At 41.3% G+C, this 22,216-nt stretch overlaps 1 protein-coding gene across 6 annotated transcripts in view; it reads right to left on the minus strand.

The window, feature by feature from the left end:
- Flo1 (flotillin-1) overlaps positions 1–22,216 on the minus strand; it is a 283,677-nt gene that overhangs the window by 176,962 nt on the left and 84,499 nt on the right. For all 6 annotated transcript variants that reach the window (XM_080275747.1, XM_080275745.1, XM_080275749.1 and 3 more), the window contains one exon: positions 20,992–21,082. In XM_080275747.1, the coding sequence (XP_080131873.1) occupies positions 20,992–21,082 (91 nt within the window). The remainder of the gene's footprint in view (positions 1–20,991; positions 21,083–22,216) is intronic.

Here is a 22,216-nt window from a genome sequence, read left to right on the forward strand (position 1 = left end):
TTTAATTTTGAAAGATAGCGTAAATGTTCTTTTTTGCTGTTAACTCCTCAGTAAATTATGGAAATACTGCTGCTTGACGTTTCACTGATCTCAATAAAACTGAAATACCTCTTCCCGTAAATTACAGTACCATATACTGTATATAGAAAAAGTTGTGATAATTTCAAACATTTTCATCCTTCCATCCATCATCCAATCCTACATTGCCCCATGAGGAGGGTAGGAGCCCAGGGCTAGGCAGTTGGTCCCGGCATTTAAGATGAGTGACCAGCCTCACTCATCCCTGAATGGCATTACATGAGCAATCAATCCCAACCACCCCTTGGATATAAACCTTCATCGGCTCAATCCGACTGGAGCGCAACAATTACCCAATAAACCACCAGGTGCCAAAATTTGGTTATATGGTTACCACCCAACATAGTAAATAGTTTCCTGGTGTACAGGAAACCATTTGGCTTGTCACTCAGCATAGAGTCACCCATAGGCAGAAGGAAGAGGAAAGAATGAAGGAAAGAAAGACAGAAGAGGGAGTGTAAAGTTACCCGTAGGCAGAAGGACAAGGAAAGAATGAAGAAAAGGAAGACAGAAGATGATGGATGGAAAGAAGGATGGAGGAGAGGAAAGGGCAGACACCTGACTGCAGCACTACATCGAGTGAGTGGATGGTGAGTGCGAATATGACCTGTATTTAATTCAATCTAGGAGAGAGATTCAAAGTGAAACGGTTAGATATACAGTAATCCTCGTACTTTCCGGACGCCCACTTTCTGAACACCCCACATACAGGACATTGTGGGCCTGGACCTCCGGAACCCAAAAATGGCCAAAAAAAGAAAAAAAATCCCCCCCAAATCCAAATTTCTTCCCACCCGTAATTTGAAATTGCCGTGCGGCACTAAACAGCTGGTTTACACCACAGCCCCTTCACCCCTTCCTTCCTCCCCCTCCCCCCTCCCCTGTCAGGATTGCCATTTGGTATTTTTCATTACCAAATGTGGGCCAATTTGGTAATGAAAAATTCGTCTGGTAATGAATCAGAATAATGCATTACCAAACGGATTTCTCACATGTATGAGGATACGCAGGATGGAGATAGTGGATTGTCTGCTCTCTCTTATTAATCTGCTAGCCAACATAGCATGAAAATAATCAACATGCTGTTAATTATGAGAAGGGTGTATACATGTATTTCCACTTTTATATATAATTAATGACGAATAAATGCTAGCTTTAACCCCTTAACTGCGGGGCGTCACTTTCGTGACGCTTGGGAGCAAGGGATCATACCGCGGGGCGTCGCTTTTGTGATTCTGAGTTATTTTGAATTCACCCGGGCTTCCAAGTGGGGGCTTGTATCATCTATCAGTACTGACAATGTCCAACACTAGTCAGCACTCCTAATCTCATCTGTACTCCCATCCATTGTTGACAATTTAGCCATTTCTCCCCGTTCTTGACTCCCCTCCCTACCCCCCCTCCATTACCCTATCCTCTCGCCTGCCCGGCCATGCTACGCTAAGTAAATCTTCCCTGGAATTTTTCACTGATTTCATCCATTGAAATAAGCCCTATGTCGTATTCTTATACCAAATAATATATACAAGAAAGAAATCAGGTAAGTGAGAGTGCCATACACCTGGAATTGGCTAATTATCACCTGACAACACCTCACGTGCACTCGTTCGCTAATTTTCGCTGTTTTTTTCCCCTTGAAATATGCCGTATAATCTATTTTCGTAATAAATATACATGTAAGGAGAGAAGGGAGAAGCCTAAGTGATATTTACATTCACCTGGAACTACCTAATTTATAATGTATTGTCTAGATTTCCTGCCAATCATATCAGTGCTACACAAAGCTGTTTCAAGATTTAACATTGGTAGCACTGATTATATATCTCCTAAGTAGGCCTCTAATCTATTTTCGTTATAAATATACATGTAAGGAGGGAAGGGAGAAGCCTAAATGATATTTACATTCACCTGGAACTACCAAATTTATAATGTATTGTCTAGATTTCCTGCCAATCATATCAGTGCTAGACTTAGCTGTTTCAAGAAGTAATATTGGTAACTCTGAATAACCCCTAAAGCAGGCCTCTAGGCTAGCTGGCCTGGCCCCTGCGTTATCATTGTACTCTCATCTTCCGAAGTGAGAGGACGTATGTTTCATCTTGCTGACTTCAAGGCCTTTTTTCACCCCCATGCAAATGGCTCTGTGACCTTTACCCCCTACTAAACCTCGTGTGGAAAGAGGTAAAGGGCTGACAATTGATAAAAGAGTGACTACGATCTTTCTATTGAGTAAAACAGTGCAAGTGGAATTGTAAATAATGTGTAAATAATGTGTAAACAGCAAGTGAAAGTAATGAATGTAAATATACGTGAACAATGGAAAATAGTTTTATAAGTTATTTCAAGTGACAGTGCATAACACTGTAAATAAAATAGAAATGTAAATAACGTAAATAAAATAGAGAACGTAAATAGAAATGTAAATGAGTAGTATTATAAGAATACGAGTATATACCCTAGGAGTAATGAAAGTGAAAGTTTCACTCTAGCATGTCTGAATGCTATGAGTTATGAGAGTGAAGATGAAAGTGACATTCACTCTCAATGCCAGTATACAGGACGAGAAAGTGAATGCTATGTATTTTACTGAAAGAAATTGAATCCCTACAGTGACAATAAACTAATACTACTGAAGGAAACTTATGGATAAAGACTGTAGATATATATAAGTGTTATATAGTAATAGAAATATAAAGTGTGAGGGGTTTTATGAATAATAAATGACAGACTACCATGAGCGAACTAGTGCCAGTGCGACGATCAGACGCGCTAGTAATTTCCATTGCTTTCACAGTGTTTTTTTTTTTTTGAGTATGGATCCCAAACTACTTGAAAATTGTAGAATAGTGTTTATAGTGTTTGTATCTGGCTGTGGTAATCATATTACGGGTTGTCGGGAAGTGTAAAGTGGAGACTTCGTTACCCTACTTCAGAGGTCTCCACAAGTCCTACGGTAACCGACGAAGGCTCAACAATCATTCCAGGAGAAAGCTGAAGGTATGTGCCATAAGCATATGTAATTTTATTATTCTAGGACTAATAACTGATTTTTGGCAAATATTTTTTGAGAGTCTGTCGGAGCCCAAATAACCCCGCGGCACACGCAAGTAATTGGTAAACAAGCCCGCGGTGTAGGGGTTAAGAATTTGGTAATGAAAAGTTAAATTTGGTAATGAAAATTGAGGAGTCTGGTAATGTGGCTGTTTGGATCTGGCAACTCGGTTTCCCCGTCACCAACACTCCCAACAGTTACTGCCTAACTCTGATGGCGAGTAGATGCCTATCGCAGTGGAAGCCACATGTGCTCATTCTTTGTAAATAAACACTGAATAAATTGCAATACCTCGCCACTAGACCACACGGGAATTTACGGTGTTGTGCAGTGTTAAGAAATTAGAATTTAGAGTGCAAAGGATTAACTGTGGAGTGCAAATTGGCGTTTGAAACTGGCGGTTGAAACTGGCGTGGTGCAGTTAAGAACAATGTGCAGTGTTAAACAATTATAACTCACAGTGCAAAGAACTAAGAGCAGCACAACACTGGATTACTGTACGAGCTTCAAGAGCATTTTCACCACCGCCAAAACCTTAGAAAAGCCGGCCACAAACGTGCTGTAAGTACCCTGGCTGAGGTACAGTCACTTCTAATTCCTCATTCTTTGGTTCCTTTTCATTTATTTCATGCTTTATGTCCATTACTGGTGTGAATAGGGTCTTAAATAGGTTTAAATAGGTGCTATGCATGTCTGGTAGGGAGTTATTTAGGTGGCTTTCAAAGTTAGGCCGGGTTAGGGTCCTTAAGTACCAGTCCAGGAGCTAGGGGCCCACTTTCCAGACAGGACCACTTTCCGGACATGCCTTTGGCTCTATTACATCGGATAGTAGAGGGATTACTATATTATCATTACCCCCTTTACTAGACTACTAAGCTGTTCTCTTTATTTGAATAAAAGAGCCCAATAGTGGGGGGGGGGGGAATCACGAGGAAAAGCTTTAACTCCTCCGTGGCCATGGGTCCGGAATTTTACGTGCATCCCAGGCTGATGCCAAAGCCATTTTCTGAAGTTTCGAAAATTGATGTTTTTTTTGTGTGTGTTTTTTTTTTGTCATATTGAAGAGAAAGTTCAGACACACCTAACGGATTCTGTGGCTTGCAATGGAGCACGAAAGTTGCAGAAATATCGGCAACCGATATCCGTCGCCACGAGGTGCTGCTGCGCTGCAACTTCTCACATGTTGTTATCATTTTTTTTTTTACCCCCCAAAACAATGTGAACGGTACTGAAATGCTGCGCATATATTAACTATGATGATATCAAATGACTTCAGTACATGTTAGGACTGGCTCGAAAAAAAATTATTAAGAATATTTTTTCACCTTTTTGATATAAAATACGTTTACGGTAGTGTCGATTTATTTTTTACGTTATCATTGTGCCCATGCTTGGAAAGAGGAGTGAAAGGGTTGAATTTTCAGTCCTAAATGAGAAAACTGCCTGTCCCCTGAGGCTAGGCTCTCCCACAGGGGATGAATGTGGAGGGTCAAATATTATTAGGAATAGGGGAGTTGAGTCGCAGCTTGCCACTTCCACACCACGTCCATGGCTAAAAATATAATCGTAATGCAGTTTCAAATCTACAACTAAGTCTAATTATTACAAACAGAGAGACAAAGCAGAAAAAAATACATTTAAAGAGGAGGAAAAATGTATTTTTTCCATAATAACATGTTCACCTTTCTCTATCATTTTACCTTCTTGTTTTCACAATATATGTTGCTGTCTGTCTGTCGTGAGCAGGGCCGGATTTATGAGTGGGCAAAGTGGGCAGCTGCCCAGAGGCCTCCACAACCTGGGGGCCTCCACACATTTAATGTGATTTTATTATTATCATTATTTTTATTATTACTATTATTATTATTATTATTATTATCATCATCATCATCATTATTATTAATTTAAAGATGTTGTAAGGACAGGAACGAAAATTTTGAGTTTACCTTTTATCAATTTTATCACGGAAAACCACCACCAGTCCAGAGGTCCGGAAAGAAAGCATATCAAATACAGTAGTGCACCAACTTTCGCTACAGCAGGATTTGTGGAATCCACTTTCGCGGCATGCACCAAATATTCCCTAACTTCCACTTTCGCTTGAAAAAAATCGATTTTCGCGCACAAATTTTGGGTTTGGGACAATATTTTGAACTTTGAATTTCCTGCACCGCCCGCCCGCAACCCACCGCCATCTTGAATGACGTCATGTCAACACTCTGTCCACCCATTCCCGCCATTGTGTACGAGCGTGCTAGCTCCATTGTGTTGGATTCTCAAGGTTCAATGGCCTCTACTATACCTGGTAGTGTGGGGAAAGGGCCTGGTGGTGTGGGAGAGAGCCTGGTGGTGTGGGGGGAGGGCCAGGAGGCAGTGGTGGTGATAAAAAGTGGCCGGGACATTCAAAGTCGGGAGGAAAGGCCAAGGCTAAAAGAGAGTATCGTGTTGGAGTGAAGAAACGGCAGTATAATAATGAAATGAAAAGGAAGATAGTTGAGCACATGGACAAGGGCGCAAAAAACAGTGAAATCTGCTGTATATTTAACATCCCAGAATCGACAGTGCGTAGTATGAGGAAACAGCATGGTGGTAGCGAGGCAGCAAGAGGTGGCGCCAATACGTCTGGCGTGGCTAAGTAAGCCCGCCACGCGCCTCGGATACTTACCCCCAACATCCATTAACCCCTACACCGCGGGCTTGTTTACCAATGACTTGCGTGTGCCGCGGGGTTATTTGGGCTCCGACAGACTCTCAAAAAATATTTGCCAAAAATCAGTTATTAGTCCTAGAATAATAAAATTACATATGCTTATGGCACATACCTTCAGCTTTCTCCTGGAATGATTGTTGAGCCTTCGTCGGTTACCGTAGGACTTGTGGAGACCTCTGAAGTAGGGTAACGAAGTCTCCACTTTACACTTCCCGACAACCCGTAATATGATTACCACAGCCAGATACAAACACTATAAACACTATTCTACAATTTTCAAGTAGATTGGGATCCATACTAAAAAAAAAAAAACACTGTGAAAGCAATGGAAATTACGAGCGCGTCTGATCGTCGCACTGGCACTAGTTCGCTCTTAGTAGTCTGTCATTTATTATTCATAAAACCCCTCACACTTTATATTTCTATTACTATATAACACTTATATATATCTACAGTCTTTATCCATAAGTTTCCTTCAGTAGTATTAGTTTATTGTCACTGTAGGGATTCAATTTCTTTCAGTAAAATACGTAGCATTCACTTTCTCGTCCTGTATACTGGCATTGAGAGTGAATGTCACTTTCATCTTCACTCTCATAACTCATAGCATTCAGACATGCTAGAGTGAAACTTTCACTTTCATTACTCCTAGGGTATATACTCGTATTCTTATAATACTACTCATTTACATTTCTATTTACGTTCTCTATTTTATTTACGTTATTTACATTTCTATTTTATTTACACTGTGTTGTGCACTGTCACTTGAAATAACTTATAAAACTATTTTCCATTGTTCACGTATATTTACATTCATTACTTTCACTTGCTGTTTACACATTATTTACAATTCCACTTGCACTGTTTTACTCAATAGAAAGATCGTAGTCACTCTTTTATCAATTGTCAGCCCTTTACCTCTTTCCACACGAGGTTTAGTAGGGGGTAAAGGTCACAGAGCCATTTGCATGGGGGTGAAAAAAGGCCTTGAAGTCAGCAAGAAGAAACATACGTCCTCTCACTTCGGAAGATGACAGTACACTGATAACGCAGGGCCAGCCAGCCTAGAGGCCTTTTTAGGGGTTATTCAGAGTTACCAATATTACTTCTTGAAACAGCTAAGTCTAGCACTGATATGATTGGCAGGAAATCTAGACAATACATTATAAATTTGGTAGTTCCAGGTGAATGTAAATATCACTTAGGCTTCTCCCTTCCCTCCTTACATGTATATTTATTACGAAAATAGATTAGAGGCCTACTTAGGAGATATATAATCAGAGCTACCAATGTTAAATCTTGAAACAGCTTTGTGTAGCACTGATATGATTGGCAGGAAATCTAGACAATACATTATAAATTAGGTAGTTCCAGGTGAATGTAAATATCACTTAGGCTTCTCCCTTCCCTCCTTACATGTATATTTATTACGAAAATAGATTATACGGCATATTTCAAGGGGAAAAAAACAGCGAAAATTAGCGAACGAGTGCACGTGAGGTGTTGTCAGGTGATAATTAGCCAATTCCTGGTGTATGGCACTCTCACTTACCTGATTTCCTTCTTGTATATATTATTTGGTATAAGAATACGACATAGGGCTTATTTCAATGGATGAAATCAGTGAAAAATTCCAGGGAAGATTTACTTAGCGTAGCATTGCCGGGCAGGCGAGAGGAGAGGGTAATGGAGGGGGGGTAGGGAGGGGAGTCAAGAACGGGGAGAAATGGCTAAATTGTCAACAATGGATGGGAGTACAGATGAGATTAGGAGTGCTGACTAGTGTTGGACATTGTCAGTACTGATAGATGATACAAGCCCCCACTTGGAAGCCCGAGTGAATTCAAAATAACACAGAATCACAAAAGCGACGCCCCGCGGTATGATCCCTTGCTCCCAAGCGTCACGAAAGTGACGCCCCGCGGTTAAGGGGTTAAACACCTCAACCTGGTCTCTGTGGTATGTTTCTCCTCATATAATGTGTACTGTACAGTTGTTATTGTTTGTATCTCACAATGCAATGTACAATAGTGATTTGATGTACTGTATTGCAAGTGAAAATGAAAATCTGATGTTACTTTAGGATAACCGGGAACCAATTAGCCTTTTTGCCATAAAGACAATGCCCCAATTTTCGCTAATTCTACTTTCGCGCATTGTTTTTGGACCCAATTAGGCGCGAAAATTGGTGCCCCACTGTAGTTACCCCTTAATCCATGAAAACAAGATTTTCTATGAAACATTTTAAATATTGTGAAAATAATAAATTCAACTGACTCTGTGTCGCTTAAGCTATATTAGACTGGTACTTTCACTGTAATATTCTATATATTTATTAAGTGCTTGGAACATGAACGACTGAGAATTTCAATTCAATCAATCATTTCCTATGGCACCCAACGGGATGCATAGGGCCTTGATGAACTCTCTCCATCAATATTTGTCTCATGCCATCTCCTTCAGGTCCCACCAATGCTCCTCTCCTGCTTCTCTTTTCATTGTCCTTAACCAGGTTTCCCTCGGCCTACTTCTACCTCTTCTTCCTCTAGCAGTCCACTCTGGCACATCCTGTATTAAACTGCCTTCTTTTCTACATATGTGCCCCAGCCACTTCCAATGGGACAGTCTCACATATTCATCAACTGGTTCAACTCTTGTAATATCCCTTACTCTTTCATTTGTATATCTGTCTTGCCACTTTACCCCAAGAATCCATCTCAGTATTTTATTCTTAAATCCTAATACTTTCTGATCTGTTGCAATTATACTGTACCATGACTCATGCCCATAAATTAAAATTGGCTAACCATGGACTTGTAAATTTTTTACTTTAGTATGTACCGAAAGCATATTATTATTCCAAACAGATTTCAACATTTCAACAGCTCGCCAAGCCAGTGTAATCCTCTCCTCAATTTCATTGTTTAATGATCCATTAGCTGATGCAATCATTCCCACATATTTAAAATTTTCTACATTCTTCACCACATTATTCCGAATCACACAATCCATTTGGTTCTTCACATTCATATTAATAATTTCAGTCTTTCCACAATTTATTATTAATTCCACTTTTTCTCCTTCCTCCACCGGACAATCAAGAACCCTCTGCATCTCGTAAATACTTCCGCAAATCAGTACAATATCATCAGCACAGTCCAAATCCATCAGCTTCTTATTTTCTTTCCAGTTAATTCCTGCACCTGTTCTCCTTACAACCTTTCTCATAACATAATCCATAACCAAAACAAATGGCAATGGCAAATGAACTCCTTCTTGCATCACTCCTTACCTAACTTCAAATGGATTACTCAAAGAACCACGCACCATTACCTTACAAAAGCACCTTCACGGAGGCTTCTAATAATATTTACAAACTTTTCTGGTATACCATAGAATCTCAATATTTTCAACATAGCTGCACGTGAAACACTATCAAGCGCCTTTTCAAAATCCACAAAACACATACTAAGTGGCATTTTCATCTCATTAGCTTGTTGCATTAGATGCCTTACAATAAAAATCTGATCATTACAACCCTTTCTAAATCCCGTTGGTTCTTAAAATTTTATAAATTACTGGCTCTATTCCGTTCAACAAGATTTTGGAAAAGACTTTTGCAACTACAGGCGTCAAAGTTATCCCCCTCCAATTGCCACGCACACTTAAATCTCCCTTTCTTTGGTATTTTTATAATCACTCCATTTTTCCACTCTTCTGGTATTTCACTATTAAATGCATATTTTTTTCCATTATCGAATGCCCCGGAACATATTCTTGTCCCAATGTTTGCTGACAAATTCAGAGGGAATCAGAAGCAGGTAAGTTTAAGTTAATTTCAGAAATTCAGATATATTGGAATATGGTAATGGTTTCAGTGACTGTTCCTATGGTTAACTAAATATAACAGTCACTTGTGTTATTAGTCGATGAAAAGGAGACACCGAGGGTGAAGTGTTGGGAAAAACAAAAAGTAGAAAAGGGGCTAGTTCATCTAGCCCTTGTTTTCATTATTATGCTTGCAGTTACGTCTGCATCTAATTTGACTGATTATTTCTTATATTTAACAGCCTAACATGTATTACTTATACTTGATGCCATTTCATAGATAGGTCTACTGTAGCTTAGCTTAGCCAGCCATTTACTAGTTACTACATACATTAGGCTGTGCCAATTCTAACATAATTCTAATTTAATTTATAAAGGCCCAGCCTATTTTTTAAACTGAAAAGTAATTTTGGTGGATGAAAAGGAGACCCCAAATCTGAAACTCTGACCATTTATGGTTTTATGAACCAATTTTACCATACCTAACCCAACCTGCATGATGGCAGTGGGAACTGTTTTAGGTGTCTGAGTTGCTTTTGATGAAAGTGTGTTCTTGGCAAAACTCGTGGGACTGGGCAACGGTAACCCAGCGTATATGGCACCACGATGTCGATTTGAAATTAGGAACTCGTGATGGGGATAATGGGGGATTCAGATGTATACTGATCTGTTCATGGTTTTCATGTTGTTTAGTTGAATATCAAGTATCCTGAAGTCTGGTGTTTGGATCGTATGTTACACCGTTTTTACCCCTCTCACATACTACACCTAACCTTGCCAGAGCATGATGGTGGGCGACCTCCGTTTTTAAGCCAAAGCTAAAGTAATCAATTTACTTCTACCTAACCTAGCAAACAGCAAACAGTCACTTTCGAGTTCCATTTCCAGACGGATCTCTATTAATGCCATACTTGATGTAGTGCTGCCTACTCCTTCCTTAGCCTTTATCATTCTTTTTCTGTGCCTGTCCTCCTCTCTTCCTATTTCTCCCATCTTTCCTGTCACTTCTTATTGCTTTTCTTTCCTTTACAGGTGGCTTTACATTGAGTGACAAGCCAAATGGTTTCCTGTAAGCCAAGAAACCATTTACAACGCTGGGTAGTAACCATATAACCAAACCATACGTGCTGCCTACGTGTCAGCAAGTGGGTTGGTGGAGGGTTAGTGCCCCTCCCCGTAAAACAACTAACTCAGAGTCAAATGGCCACCCCTTACGGGATTGTGGCGTCTGGCAATAGATAGATAGATAGATAGATTTTAACATATTGAAGCAACGTTGGGTCTGGTTAGTACTTGGATGGGTGACCGCCTGGGAACACCAGATGCTGTTGGCATAACGTTCTCCCTACGTGTCAAGTGGGGTTGGTGGAGGATTAGTGCCCCTCCCTGTAAAACAATTAACTCTAAGCCCTTGGCCACCCCGTTTGGGATACATGGCATCTGGCAATGAATGAATGAATGAAAATCTTAGAAGTTGACAGTTCACCCTTTGATGTTGCAGAAATGACTGCAATTAAAAACCTGGCTACCTTTTATAGTATACAAGCCATGGCACATAGGTTGGTGACCACCACAGTTGAGGTGCTCTATTAGTATGTAATACTGTACATATATTATTACCAACAAAATCTAGGCATATCTTACGTTGTTGGAGAAAACCATTACCTGAGGTTTCAACTTTCGGTAATGTGAAGAATCTTGAGGGGGGGGGGGGAATCTGCAATAAAATTGCTTGAAATTTTTCGTCATATGAGGTGGTAAATTGGAACCGTTCAATTTCAAACCTCATGAATGACTTCAATATGCCTTCAACTTTATATAAATCTAAGGTAGGGGGGCCTCCATTTTGTTTCGTTTTTAAAGGCTCCAACATGCTTGCAAGCGTCAGCCTTGGTCACCTAATGGCAGCTCTCCATGCTGCATGATCTATTGCAGCCTCCCTGTTCAGTCCCTTAACCATGAGGTCACACTTAATGACCTTGTCCCATGTCTTTCTCGGTCTACCCCTCATAACCCCACCCCCAATATTAACGCTTCTCACCTTCCTCACCCAATTATCATTCCCCATCCTCTCCACATGCCCAAATCATCTCAATCTACCTCTCCTCATCACAACACCAATACACTCCAGTCCCATCCTACCTCTCAACTCTTCCATCGTAAACCCAGCCCCCCCAGACCTTGCACTCAGGGATGCACTACACATCCACCTAATCATTGTCATTTCTGTACGTCTGAGCCTGCGAATATCCTCCTCCTTTACTGTCCAGGTCTCACTACCATACAGCATTACACTCCTAACATATGCTGCATACAAAAACCCCTTAGCACATAGGAAGAGTCCTCTCAATGTTAGGAGAGGCAAGAGCTCTCTGAACTACTTCCAACCACTTCTCACCCTAGCCATAGAGCTAGCTCCAGCCCCACCTCCAGCACACAACATGTCTCCCAAATAACAAAACTCTTCCACACACCCAAAAGATTCACTAGCAAGTTCAATCCTTTCACGCTTGACAATCTCCACCTGCTCTCCCCAACACGCCATACACATAAAATCTGCATTATCAAGCAGTCTACCTCTGATACCACTACATCTCTTGTGCACCCATTTATCACAAACACCGCACAAGATGGAATTACTTTCCACGTCCTTGTGGCAAACTGCACATGGCCATTCTCCCTCGTCTTTGACAGTACAGCCACCAACCCCAGATATCATCACTTTTGTGTTATCTGCATTTACCCTTAAGCCCTTGTGCCCCATACCATCTCTCCACTTCCTAAACCTTTCCTACACCTCCCTTTCGTTCTCTGCAATCAACACCAAATCATCAGCATACATCTCCCACGGGAGTCCGTTACTGAAGTCACATGAGAGGGCTTCAAGTACCATGATAAACAACATGGGACTCAAAACTGACCCCTGATGCACACCAACGTTCCCGGAAAACTCATCACTCAAATCTCCATTCATTCTCACCTGGATGCGAGCATCCATGTACATAGCCATAACCATCTAACCAGCCACTCCCCCAAGCCAAGCTTTTTCATTGCCCATTTCACCACCTCTCTAGGGACTCTGTCAAAGGCCTTTTCCAAATCAACAACAAAAAAATACAGATCCCTATCTTACCAATATATTTTTCCTGACGCTGTCGAACAATGAATATGGTATCAATGGTCCCCCTGCCTGGCATAAACCCAAACTGCATCTCATCAATATTCACTCTCACTCTAATCATACCTTCTAAAACTCTCTCCATTACCTTCATTATCTGATCTAAAAGCTTTATACCTCTATAATTTCCTCTTTCCAGGGCAACACCCTTCCCTTTATACACATTTCCAATTACACTCTTCAGCCAATCATCTGGGACAACACACTCATAAATAATCATGTTTATCAGGTCAGTGACTAACCTCACCCCTATATCTCCCGTCGCCTTCGACATTTCGGCAGTCAACCCAGACACACCTGCTGCCTTCCCCACCTTCATCCTGCCTATTGCCTCTCACAGTAGCAGCATCAATCAAAGGCCAAGAGCCAAACACTGGATCTGCTGGCTCCAAACCTTCCCTGTCCAAGTCAAACTCCTCATTCTGCAACTGGCTGTAATGCTTTCTCCATGCATCTTTAATATCCTCACTGTTCACCGCTACCCTTCCTTCATCATTCTTCACACACTGCTCACCTATAATATCCCAATTATCCCTCTACATCTGATCTGCCACATTAAATATCATATTTTTCCTTTCCCCATGATTTAGGTTATCAAGTCTCTCTGACTCAATCTTCGCTCTGTATACCTCCCTTCTAGCCCTACGCCTGGCAGCCAAGTATTCCTCTTTGCTACCACCCTTCTTCCATTCCTAGAAAAGCCTTCTTTTCTCCTTAACTGCAGCTTCTACACCCTCATCCCACCACCAAGTTGCTTTATGTCTTGGTGGTCCTCTTGTCCAACCACATATTACATCAGTACTATAACTCTCAAGAGGTTGTTCTTGAGGGCTCTGTACTGTTCATTAATGCCTCTGTCTACGGCTCCCTGTCCATCCACCACTCTCCTCATCTCGCTATAGAAGGCATCCCTTACTACTAGGTTTTCCAACTTCCATATTTTCCTCCTATGTACATAAGTCCTCGTTTTCATCACTCATTCTTTAAGCACCATATCACAAATCAATAGTTTGTGCTGCTGCACACACTCCTCACTTCCTATAACTTTAACATCCCTCACTAACCTCCGATCGGCCCTCCTAACCAGAAAATAATCTATCTGACTGTTATTTCCCCCAGACTCATACATAATTAACCAACTCTCTCTTTTCCTAAAATATGTGTTGCATACAATCATGTCCGTTGCCTCCCCGAACTTGAGTATCCATTCCCCTTCCTCATTCCTTGTACCACACACATATCCCCCATGTACTCCTTCATAACCTTGTGCTGCTTCACCTACATGACCATTTAAGTACCCTCCCAAAACCACTATCTCATCATTCCGCATACCAGCTACTACACGTATCAAATCATCCCAAAATCTATCTTTCTCTACTTCATCTAATCCTACCTGTGGGGCATATGCCAATATGATTGCAATTATCTTTCTACCAAACAGAATTTTCACTTCCAATATCCTATTGCTTACTCTTATAACATTCATAACATATTCCACCCATTTCTCCGCAATCATCACACCAACACTCCCATATCCGTCTGTCCCCCCCTGCCAAAACAACTTATGGTAACAGTCCTTCCCAAAAATCTTTCTGGCTGATCCACCCCTGTACCAGACTTCCTGCAAACATGCCACATCAACCCACCTCCTACTGAATGCCTCAACGACTTCCCCCGCTCTTCCCCTCAAACTTCCCACATTCCATGAACCCACCCTCAGTCCCTGGGTGATTTACTGTCCTCAGGCTTGCTTTGAAACTTATTTTTGTATTTTGTCATAGTCAGTATTAATAAAGCGGGATAGACATACCACAGGCCCCAATCACCGCACAGTCCCAGGTCCAGGCAATGGATTTGGTACCCCTAGTCCACCAGCTTACCAGTGGCTGTGGTAGTGGCCTCGGGGCGCCCTGCCAGGACAGCTGCAGGGACACCCTCCAAGCACGCCTTGGCACTGCAACTGTCCTGCCATTATACACCCACTGATAGGGCAGCCTCCAGGGGCGCTACTCCCAAGTTCAGGTCCCTCTCTATTGGGCGGAAGCGGCAGCCTGGGAACCGCAATGCCCTGTACCCTCTAGCACAGGCCCGAGCCCCATCTCGTCCTGAACTCATGATCTATGCTGGCGAAACCCCTGTCACGCCTCCCCCCAGAAGTCCAACACTAGGTAACGGGGGTAAAGTTTTCTGGCCGCATGCCCTTGCTGGCGCCAACCTCTGTAACGTAGTGGGATATGTTGTGTGAAATGTAAAGTGCATGTGGTGTCAAAATCTGGCCCTGGTCGTGTGTGAGAAAGTATGATATTTTCTGCCTGGGAAAGGAAAAAGGGTATAGCTGGATGTTTCCCAACATTTTCTATCTATCTATCTATTGCCAGACGCCTCAATCCCGCTTGGGGTGGCCACAAACAAATCGCCTCCATGTCGCCCTGTCTCCTGCCATTTCACTGCCCTGCTCCCAACTCACACCTCCCTCTCTCATATACCTCTCCACCCCATCCCTCCATCTCATCCTCGGTCTCCACCTCCCTCTTCCCCCCTCCACCTCACTCACATACACTCTCTTTGTCAGTCTTTCACCCTCCATCCTCTCCACATGGCAAAACCACCTCAGTGTGTTCCGCATAACGCTTCCTATCACATCCACATCCACACCACAACGCTCCTTTATATCCTCATTCGTCAGCCTGTCTCTCCATGTGACTCCACAGGCTCCTCTTAAATAACTCATTTCCACTGCTCTCACTCTTGACTTGTGTCCTTCCAACAACATCCAAGCTTCACTTCCATACGTTAGAGTTGGTATCATAACACTGTCATGTAGTAACTTTTTCACTTCCATGCTCACTTCCATTTCTTATCACTGCTTTCAATTAACCAGCAACCTTTCTTCCCTGCTGTACCCTTTCAAGCACTTCACCCTCCAAACCTCCATCCTTACTCATCACACTACCCAAGTACTTAACCCCTACACCGCGGGCTTGTTTACCAATGACTTGCGTGTGCCGCGGGGTTATTTGGGCTCCGACAGACTCTCAAAAAATATTTGCCAAAAATCAGTTATTAGTCCTAGAATAATAAAATTAAATATGCTTATGGCACATACCTTCAGCTTTCTCCTGGAATGATTGTTGAGCCTTTGTCGGTTACCGTAGGACTTGTGGAGACCTCTGAAGTAGGGTAACGAAGTCTCCACTTTACACTTCCCGACAACCCGTAATATGATTACCACAGCCAGATACAAACACTATAAACACTATTCTACAATTTTCAAGTAGTTTGGGATCCATACTAACAAAAAAAAACAATGTGAAAGCAATGGAAATTACGAGCGCGTCTGATCGTCGCATTGGCACTAGTTCGCTCTTAGTAGTCTGTCATTTATTATTCATAAAACCCCTCACACTTTATATTTCAATTACTATATAACACTTATATATATCTACAGTCTTTATTCATAAGTTTCCTTCAGTAGTATTAGTTTACTGTCACTGTAGGGATTCAATTTCTTTCAGTAAAATACGTAGCATTCACTTTCTCGTCCTGTATACTGGCATTGAGAGTGAATGTCACTTTCATCTTCACTCTCATAACTCATAGCATTCAGACATGCTAGAGTGAAATTTTCACTTTCATTACTCCTAGGGTATATACTCGTATTCTTATAATACTACTCATTTACATTTCTATTTACGTTCTCTATTTTATTTACGTTATTTACATTTCTATTTTATTTACACTGTGTTGTGCACTGTCACTTGAAATAACTTATAAAACTATTTTCCATTGTTCACGTATATTTACATTCATTACTTTCACTTGCTGTTTACACATTATTTACACATTACATGTATTTACAATTCCACTTGCACTGTTTTACTCAATAGAAAGATCGTAGTCACTCTTTTATCAATTGTCAGCCCTTTACCTCTTTCCACACGAGGTTTAGTAGGGGGTAAAGGTCACAGGGCCATTTGCATGGGGGTGAAAAAAGGCCTTGAAGTCAGCAAGAAGAAACATACGTACTCTCACTTCGGAAGTTGAGAGTAACCTGATAACGGAGGGCTAGCGTGGAGGACTGCTAAGGGGTTATTCAGGGTTACCAATATTACTTCTTGAAACAGCTAAGTCTAGCACTGATATGATTGGCAGGAAATCTAGACAATACATTATAAATTTGGTAGTTCCAGGTGAATGTAAATATCACTTAGGCTTCTCCCTTCCCTCCTTACATGTATATTTATTTCGAAAATAGATTAGAGGCCTACTTAGGAGATATATTTTCAGAGCTACCAATGTTAGATCTTGAAACATCTTTGTTTAGCACTGATATGATTGGCAGGAAATCTAGACAATACATTATAAATTAGGTAGTTCCAGGTGAATGTAAATATCACTTAGGCTTCTCCCTTCCCTCCTTACATGTATATTTATTACGAAAATAGATTATAGGGCATATTTCAAGGGGAAAAAAAACAGCGAAAATTAGCGAACGAGTGCACGTGAGGTGTTGTCAGGTGATAATTAGCCAATTCCAGGTGTTTGGCACTCTCACTTACCTTATTTCTTTCTTGTATATATTATTTGGTATAAGAATAGGACATACAGCTTATTTCAATGGATGAAATCAGTGAAAAATTCCAGGGAAGATTTACTTAGCGTAGCACGGCCGGGCAGGCGAGAGGATAGGGTAATGGAGGGGGGGTAGGGAGGGGAGTCAAGAACGGGGAGAAATGGCTAAATTGTCAACAATGGATGGGAGTACAGATGAGATTAGGAGTGCTGACTAGTGTTGGACATTGGCAGTACTGATAGATGATACAAGCCCCCACTTGGAAGCCCGGATGAATTCAAAATAACACAGAATCACAAAAGCGACGCCCCGCGGTATGATCCCTTGCTCCCAAGCGTCACGAAAGTGACGCCCCGCGGTTAAGGGGTTAAACATACTCACATTTTCCAATTCCTCACCATCCAACCTCGCTGTACATTCACTGACTTCACCTCTCTCAAAGACCATCACTTTACTCTTCCCTACATTCACCTTTAGATTCCGTTTCTTACACACACTCCCAAACTCATCCACCAAGCCTTGCAGCTCCCCTTCGTCTTCACTCAACAACACAATATCATCTGCAAACAACAGTACAGGAAGTTTCCAAACACTATCCTCTCTCACCAGGGCCACTCCAACATCCACTACCCTACCTTGTACCTCTTTTATTACCCCATCCATGTACAGATTCAACAACCATGTAGACATGACACATCCCTGTTTCAACCCAACCTTCAAAGAGGAAAATTCACTCAGTTCACCATCCACAAGCACTGCAGCCTTAGCACCATCATACATACTCTTCACAGCATTCAACAACTTCCCATCTACTCCATATGTTCTTAATACTTTCCACAATCCTTGTTTATCCACCCTGTCACATGCTTTCTCCAAATCCATGAAAGCCACATACAACTTCTTTCCCTTCTCTAGAAACTTTTCCACTAAAGATCTAAGAATGAATATCTGATCTACACAACCTCTTCCCTTCCTAAAAGCCTCCCTGTTCTTCTTCAACTAATTCCTCTGTTCTTTCTCTAACTCTGTCAATAAGTATCCTACCATACACTTTTCCTATTACAGTATACTAAGAAGACAAATGCCCCTATGATTAACACACACTTCTTTTTCCCCTTTTCCTTTGTACAAGGGAATAATTATACCTGACTTCCAATCCTCCAGGACTCTAACTTCCTCCCAGGGCAATCTGCACATCTTCCACATCCATTCTACTACTATCTCTCCCCCATGCTTCAGCATTTCATCACACACTCCATCAATTCCTGGGGCTTTCCCCAATTTAACTTTCTTCATTGCTTCCACAACTACTATCCTACTGATTTCTTCCTGTCTTCTCACCTCCCTCCTTCTCCCAGCCATTCCCCAGCCACTTATACTTGCATTACTTCCATCCTGTATGTTCAACAATTCCTTAAAGTGTTCTCTCCATCTGCTCACTTTTTCTCCCTTCTCCACTAGTAATCTACCATTTTTATCTTTCACTCCCCTGCTAACCTCACTTCCACCCTGTCTTACTCTCTTCACCTCTTTCCAGGACATTTTCTTACAGTCCATCCACTTCACACTCAAATTCCTTCCAAATTCCTCATCCACTCTCTTCTTACTTTCTCTTACTAATCTTTTCACCTCTCTCTTTCTGCATATAACTCTCTCTTCCGCCTCTCAACTTCTTCCACGCCCCTATTTCTCATCCATTCATTGTATGCTTTCTTCTTTTGTGCCACAGCCTGTCTCACCTCTTCAGTCCACCACACTGTTCCTTGCACACCCCTCCGTCTTCTCTTCCTCCCACACACCACATCACATGCTGCACATATTTCTTCTGTAAATATCCTGCACACACCTTCCACATCCCCCATCTGCTCCAATTCATATTTGCCCAATCGTTCCTCCACTTCTCTCTTATACTCTGCCTTTTTCTCATCCTCTTGTAACCTTTCCACTCTCCTTGCAACTACTCCTCCCTCTCGTCTTTCCCTTCTTCTATTCCTCCATCTTACTTGGATCCTAATTCTGGCCATCACCAAGTAGTGGTCAGAAAGTGCACTCCCCCAACCTCTATAAGCTCTTGCATCCATTACACATCTTCGCATCCTTTCATCCACACACACATAATCAATCATTGCCTTCCTTTCATTCAGTTCATCACCCACCCTTCTCATCACTCGCCATGTATACCTGTGGATCATTTTATGCCTGAAGAGGGTATTGGCTATCACCAACCCCCTCCCAGCACAAATGTCCACTAACGCACTGCCATTCTCATCTATCTCAGCAGGCACACCCCACTCACCAACTATTCCATCTACCTTCACATTCCCTACTTTACCATTCATATCACCGATCGAAAACACTCTCTCATTCCTTCCAAACTTTTCAACGCACACTTCCACATTCGTCCAGAACTCTTCTCTCACTCTGCTAGCATGATCTTGTGTTGGTGCATACACACACAATTGCCCACATTTGTATTCCAACTTTCAACTTTACCCACACAATCCTTGACCCAACTGATCCATACTGTCTTATGCTCTTCTTCCATCTTTTACATGCACAGAATTGCAAGACGACCTGTCATTCGCACCTCACACAAGATGATTAGCAGGAAGGGAAAGAAGCTCTGTCCACCCACGAAAGCATCACGTGAACACAAAAAACCCTCCTGTTATGCTTGTAAAAGGCAAAGAATATGTAAAATGATTCAAAACAGTGCAACAAACCTGAGCAAATAGGTAAAGATACCAAACATAAATTAACTTTTATTTTCAAGCCTTTTTTTTTTTTATGCCTGTGTTTATTTATAATAGTAAACAGGGTGGTTGTGTGTGTTTTGCAAGGGAGGAGAAAGCTGATATTTTCTGTCTGGGTCGAGATAATGGGTGTAACTATGTGTGTTTAGGCATGGCCACGAGTGAAAAAATCGTACATCCACTTGTCACGGTAGAAGGTAGTGAACTGACAAATGAGGTGTGAAAACATGAAGTGAAGGTCAGTCTAATGTCCCACATGTTCACAGTTTTCTACAAGTTGCACTGCATCGAATGATCCAAACCAGTACAACAAACCTGAGGAAATAGGTAAAGATACCAAGACAAAAATGTATTTTTCTCTCATTATCATGTCTTTTTTGTTTGTGCCTTTATTAATTCATAATTGTAAACAGGTGGTTGTGTGTGTTTTGCAAGAGAGGACAAAAATGATATTTTCTGTCTTGGTCGAGATAATGGGTGTACTTGTGCTTGTTTAGGCATGGCCAGGAGCAAAAAATTGAAAATCCACTCATCACAGCAGCAGGCTCTGAACGGATTGATGAGGTGTGCGGGAGTGTCGTGTAGGTCAGTCTTAAGACATTCAGAATGTTCATTCACTTCCCAAAAATTTTTGCTGTTTTTTATAGGCCGCGCTCAAACGATGCCTGCAGCCAAGTATCGGCTAAACATCATTCGATGCTGGTGGCCACGGAGGGGTTAATAATATGTATATACACACTGAAAAGGATCATATACAGCAAGCATTCTGAGACTCTAAATCCTAAACTAAAAATTATTACAATGATGATGACAACTAACCTGAGCAATGCCGGTGACTGAGATGGGAACTCCCTGCGCCGTGTAAACCCGTGGAGACTCCACATTCAGGGTCATCACATTTAGGGAGATCCTGTACACACACACACACACACACACACACACACACACATAAATATACATTTTAAAAATTGGTCGAATAAGTACAGTTCCGCAAATTTTATTAACTGACCCACATAAAATAGCAATATGAAGTGCAATATTTACCACTTGATATCCTTACTAAAAAATCTACTGTATGAATAAATATAAAGGTGGGTGAATCATCTTTTTACCATGGTTATTTCTCAAAACACAAGTTATAAATAAGTTGAAAAGTGATTCCAGTTATCTAAAGAATTACTGTACAGTATATCTAATAAACACACTGGCAATGGTTCAAGAACTACTGCGAAATTAATCTCTGACAATATGAACTGCATATAATATGTTTAAGAAATTATTATCTGAAGAATGATTTTATATATATGGACTGTATATATATATATATGCTACATCAATAGGAATTACATTCCACACATAAAAAATGGTTGCTGACATAAGAAAAAGTAGTTTTAGGCTATTACAGGTAGGGCTTATGGCTATGGACTATTGCATAAAATCTGGGAGGGTACAGTCAAGGCCAAAGTTAGTCTAGTATTTCTTCTATTCTCAATTCCCTCTACTGGCTTCTTAAGCTGAGAGAAGCTTGGTACTGTCCTGTATATGGATATGGACAAGTCCTAAAAGTAAAATAGATACACTGGAGTAGTAGGCCAGTAAACCAACTTACTGTCCCTGATTCTACCATCTTCACCAGCAAGGCAAAGAACTGCATGCATAGTTGGTCTTATCATGGTTATAAACTTGAAAGGCAAAGCTGGCAGTACTGTGCGAGGCAGCAAAGGTAAAGGAAGGCTGGCAGAGAATGACCCCTTCATAATGACCTCATAACATTAAATCTCATGGCCAGGACAGCTCTAGTAATTCATTTCAGCTAATGCTAGGCATTCGTGTTCAGCTGTCATTGAAGCCGAGAGTGCTAAATACTAACACCATTGTCATAACCAGGACAGCAATACAGTATTATTCTATGCCAGTGACTAGCAAAGCATTTTTGTTCGGTTGAGAGTGAATCCAAGGAGCACAAGTACTATAAAGTACCCTCATTGTTATTTTGACCTTGGTGTCTTCAGAATTATCAAAACTGCCCCATCAAAATCAAATA

Source organism: Coenobita brevimanus, chromosome 62, assembly GCF_032717465.1.
Source record: "Coenobita brevimanus isolate Jiangsu-jjx chromosome 62, ASM3271746v2, whole genome shotgun sequence".
Classification (NCBI taxonomy): domain Eukaryota; kingdom Metazoa; phylum Arthropoda; class Malacostraca; order Decapoda; family Coenobitidae; genus Coenobita; species Coenobita brevimanus.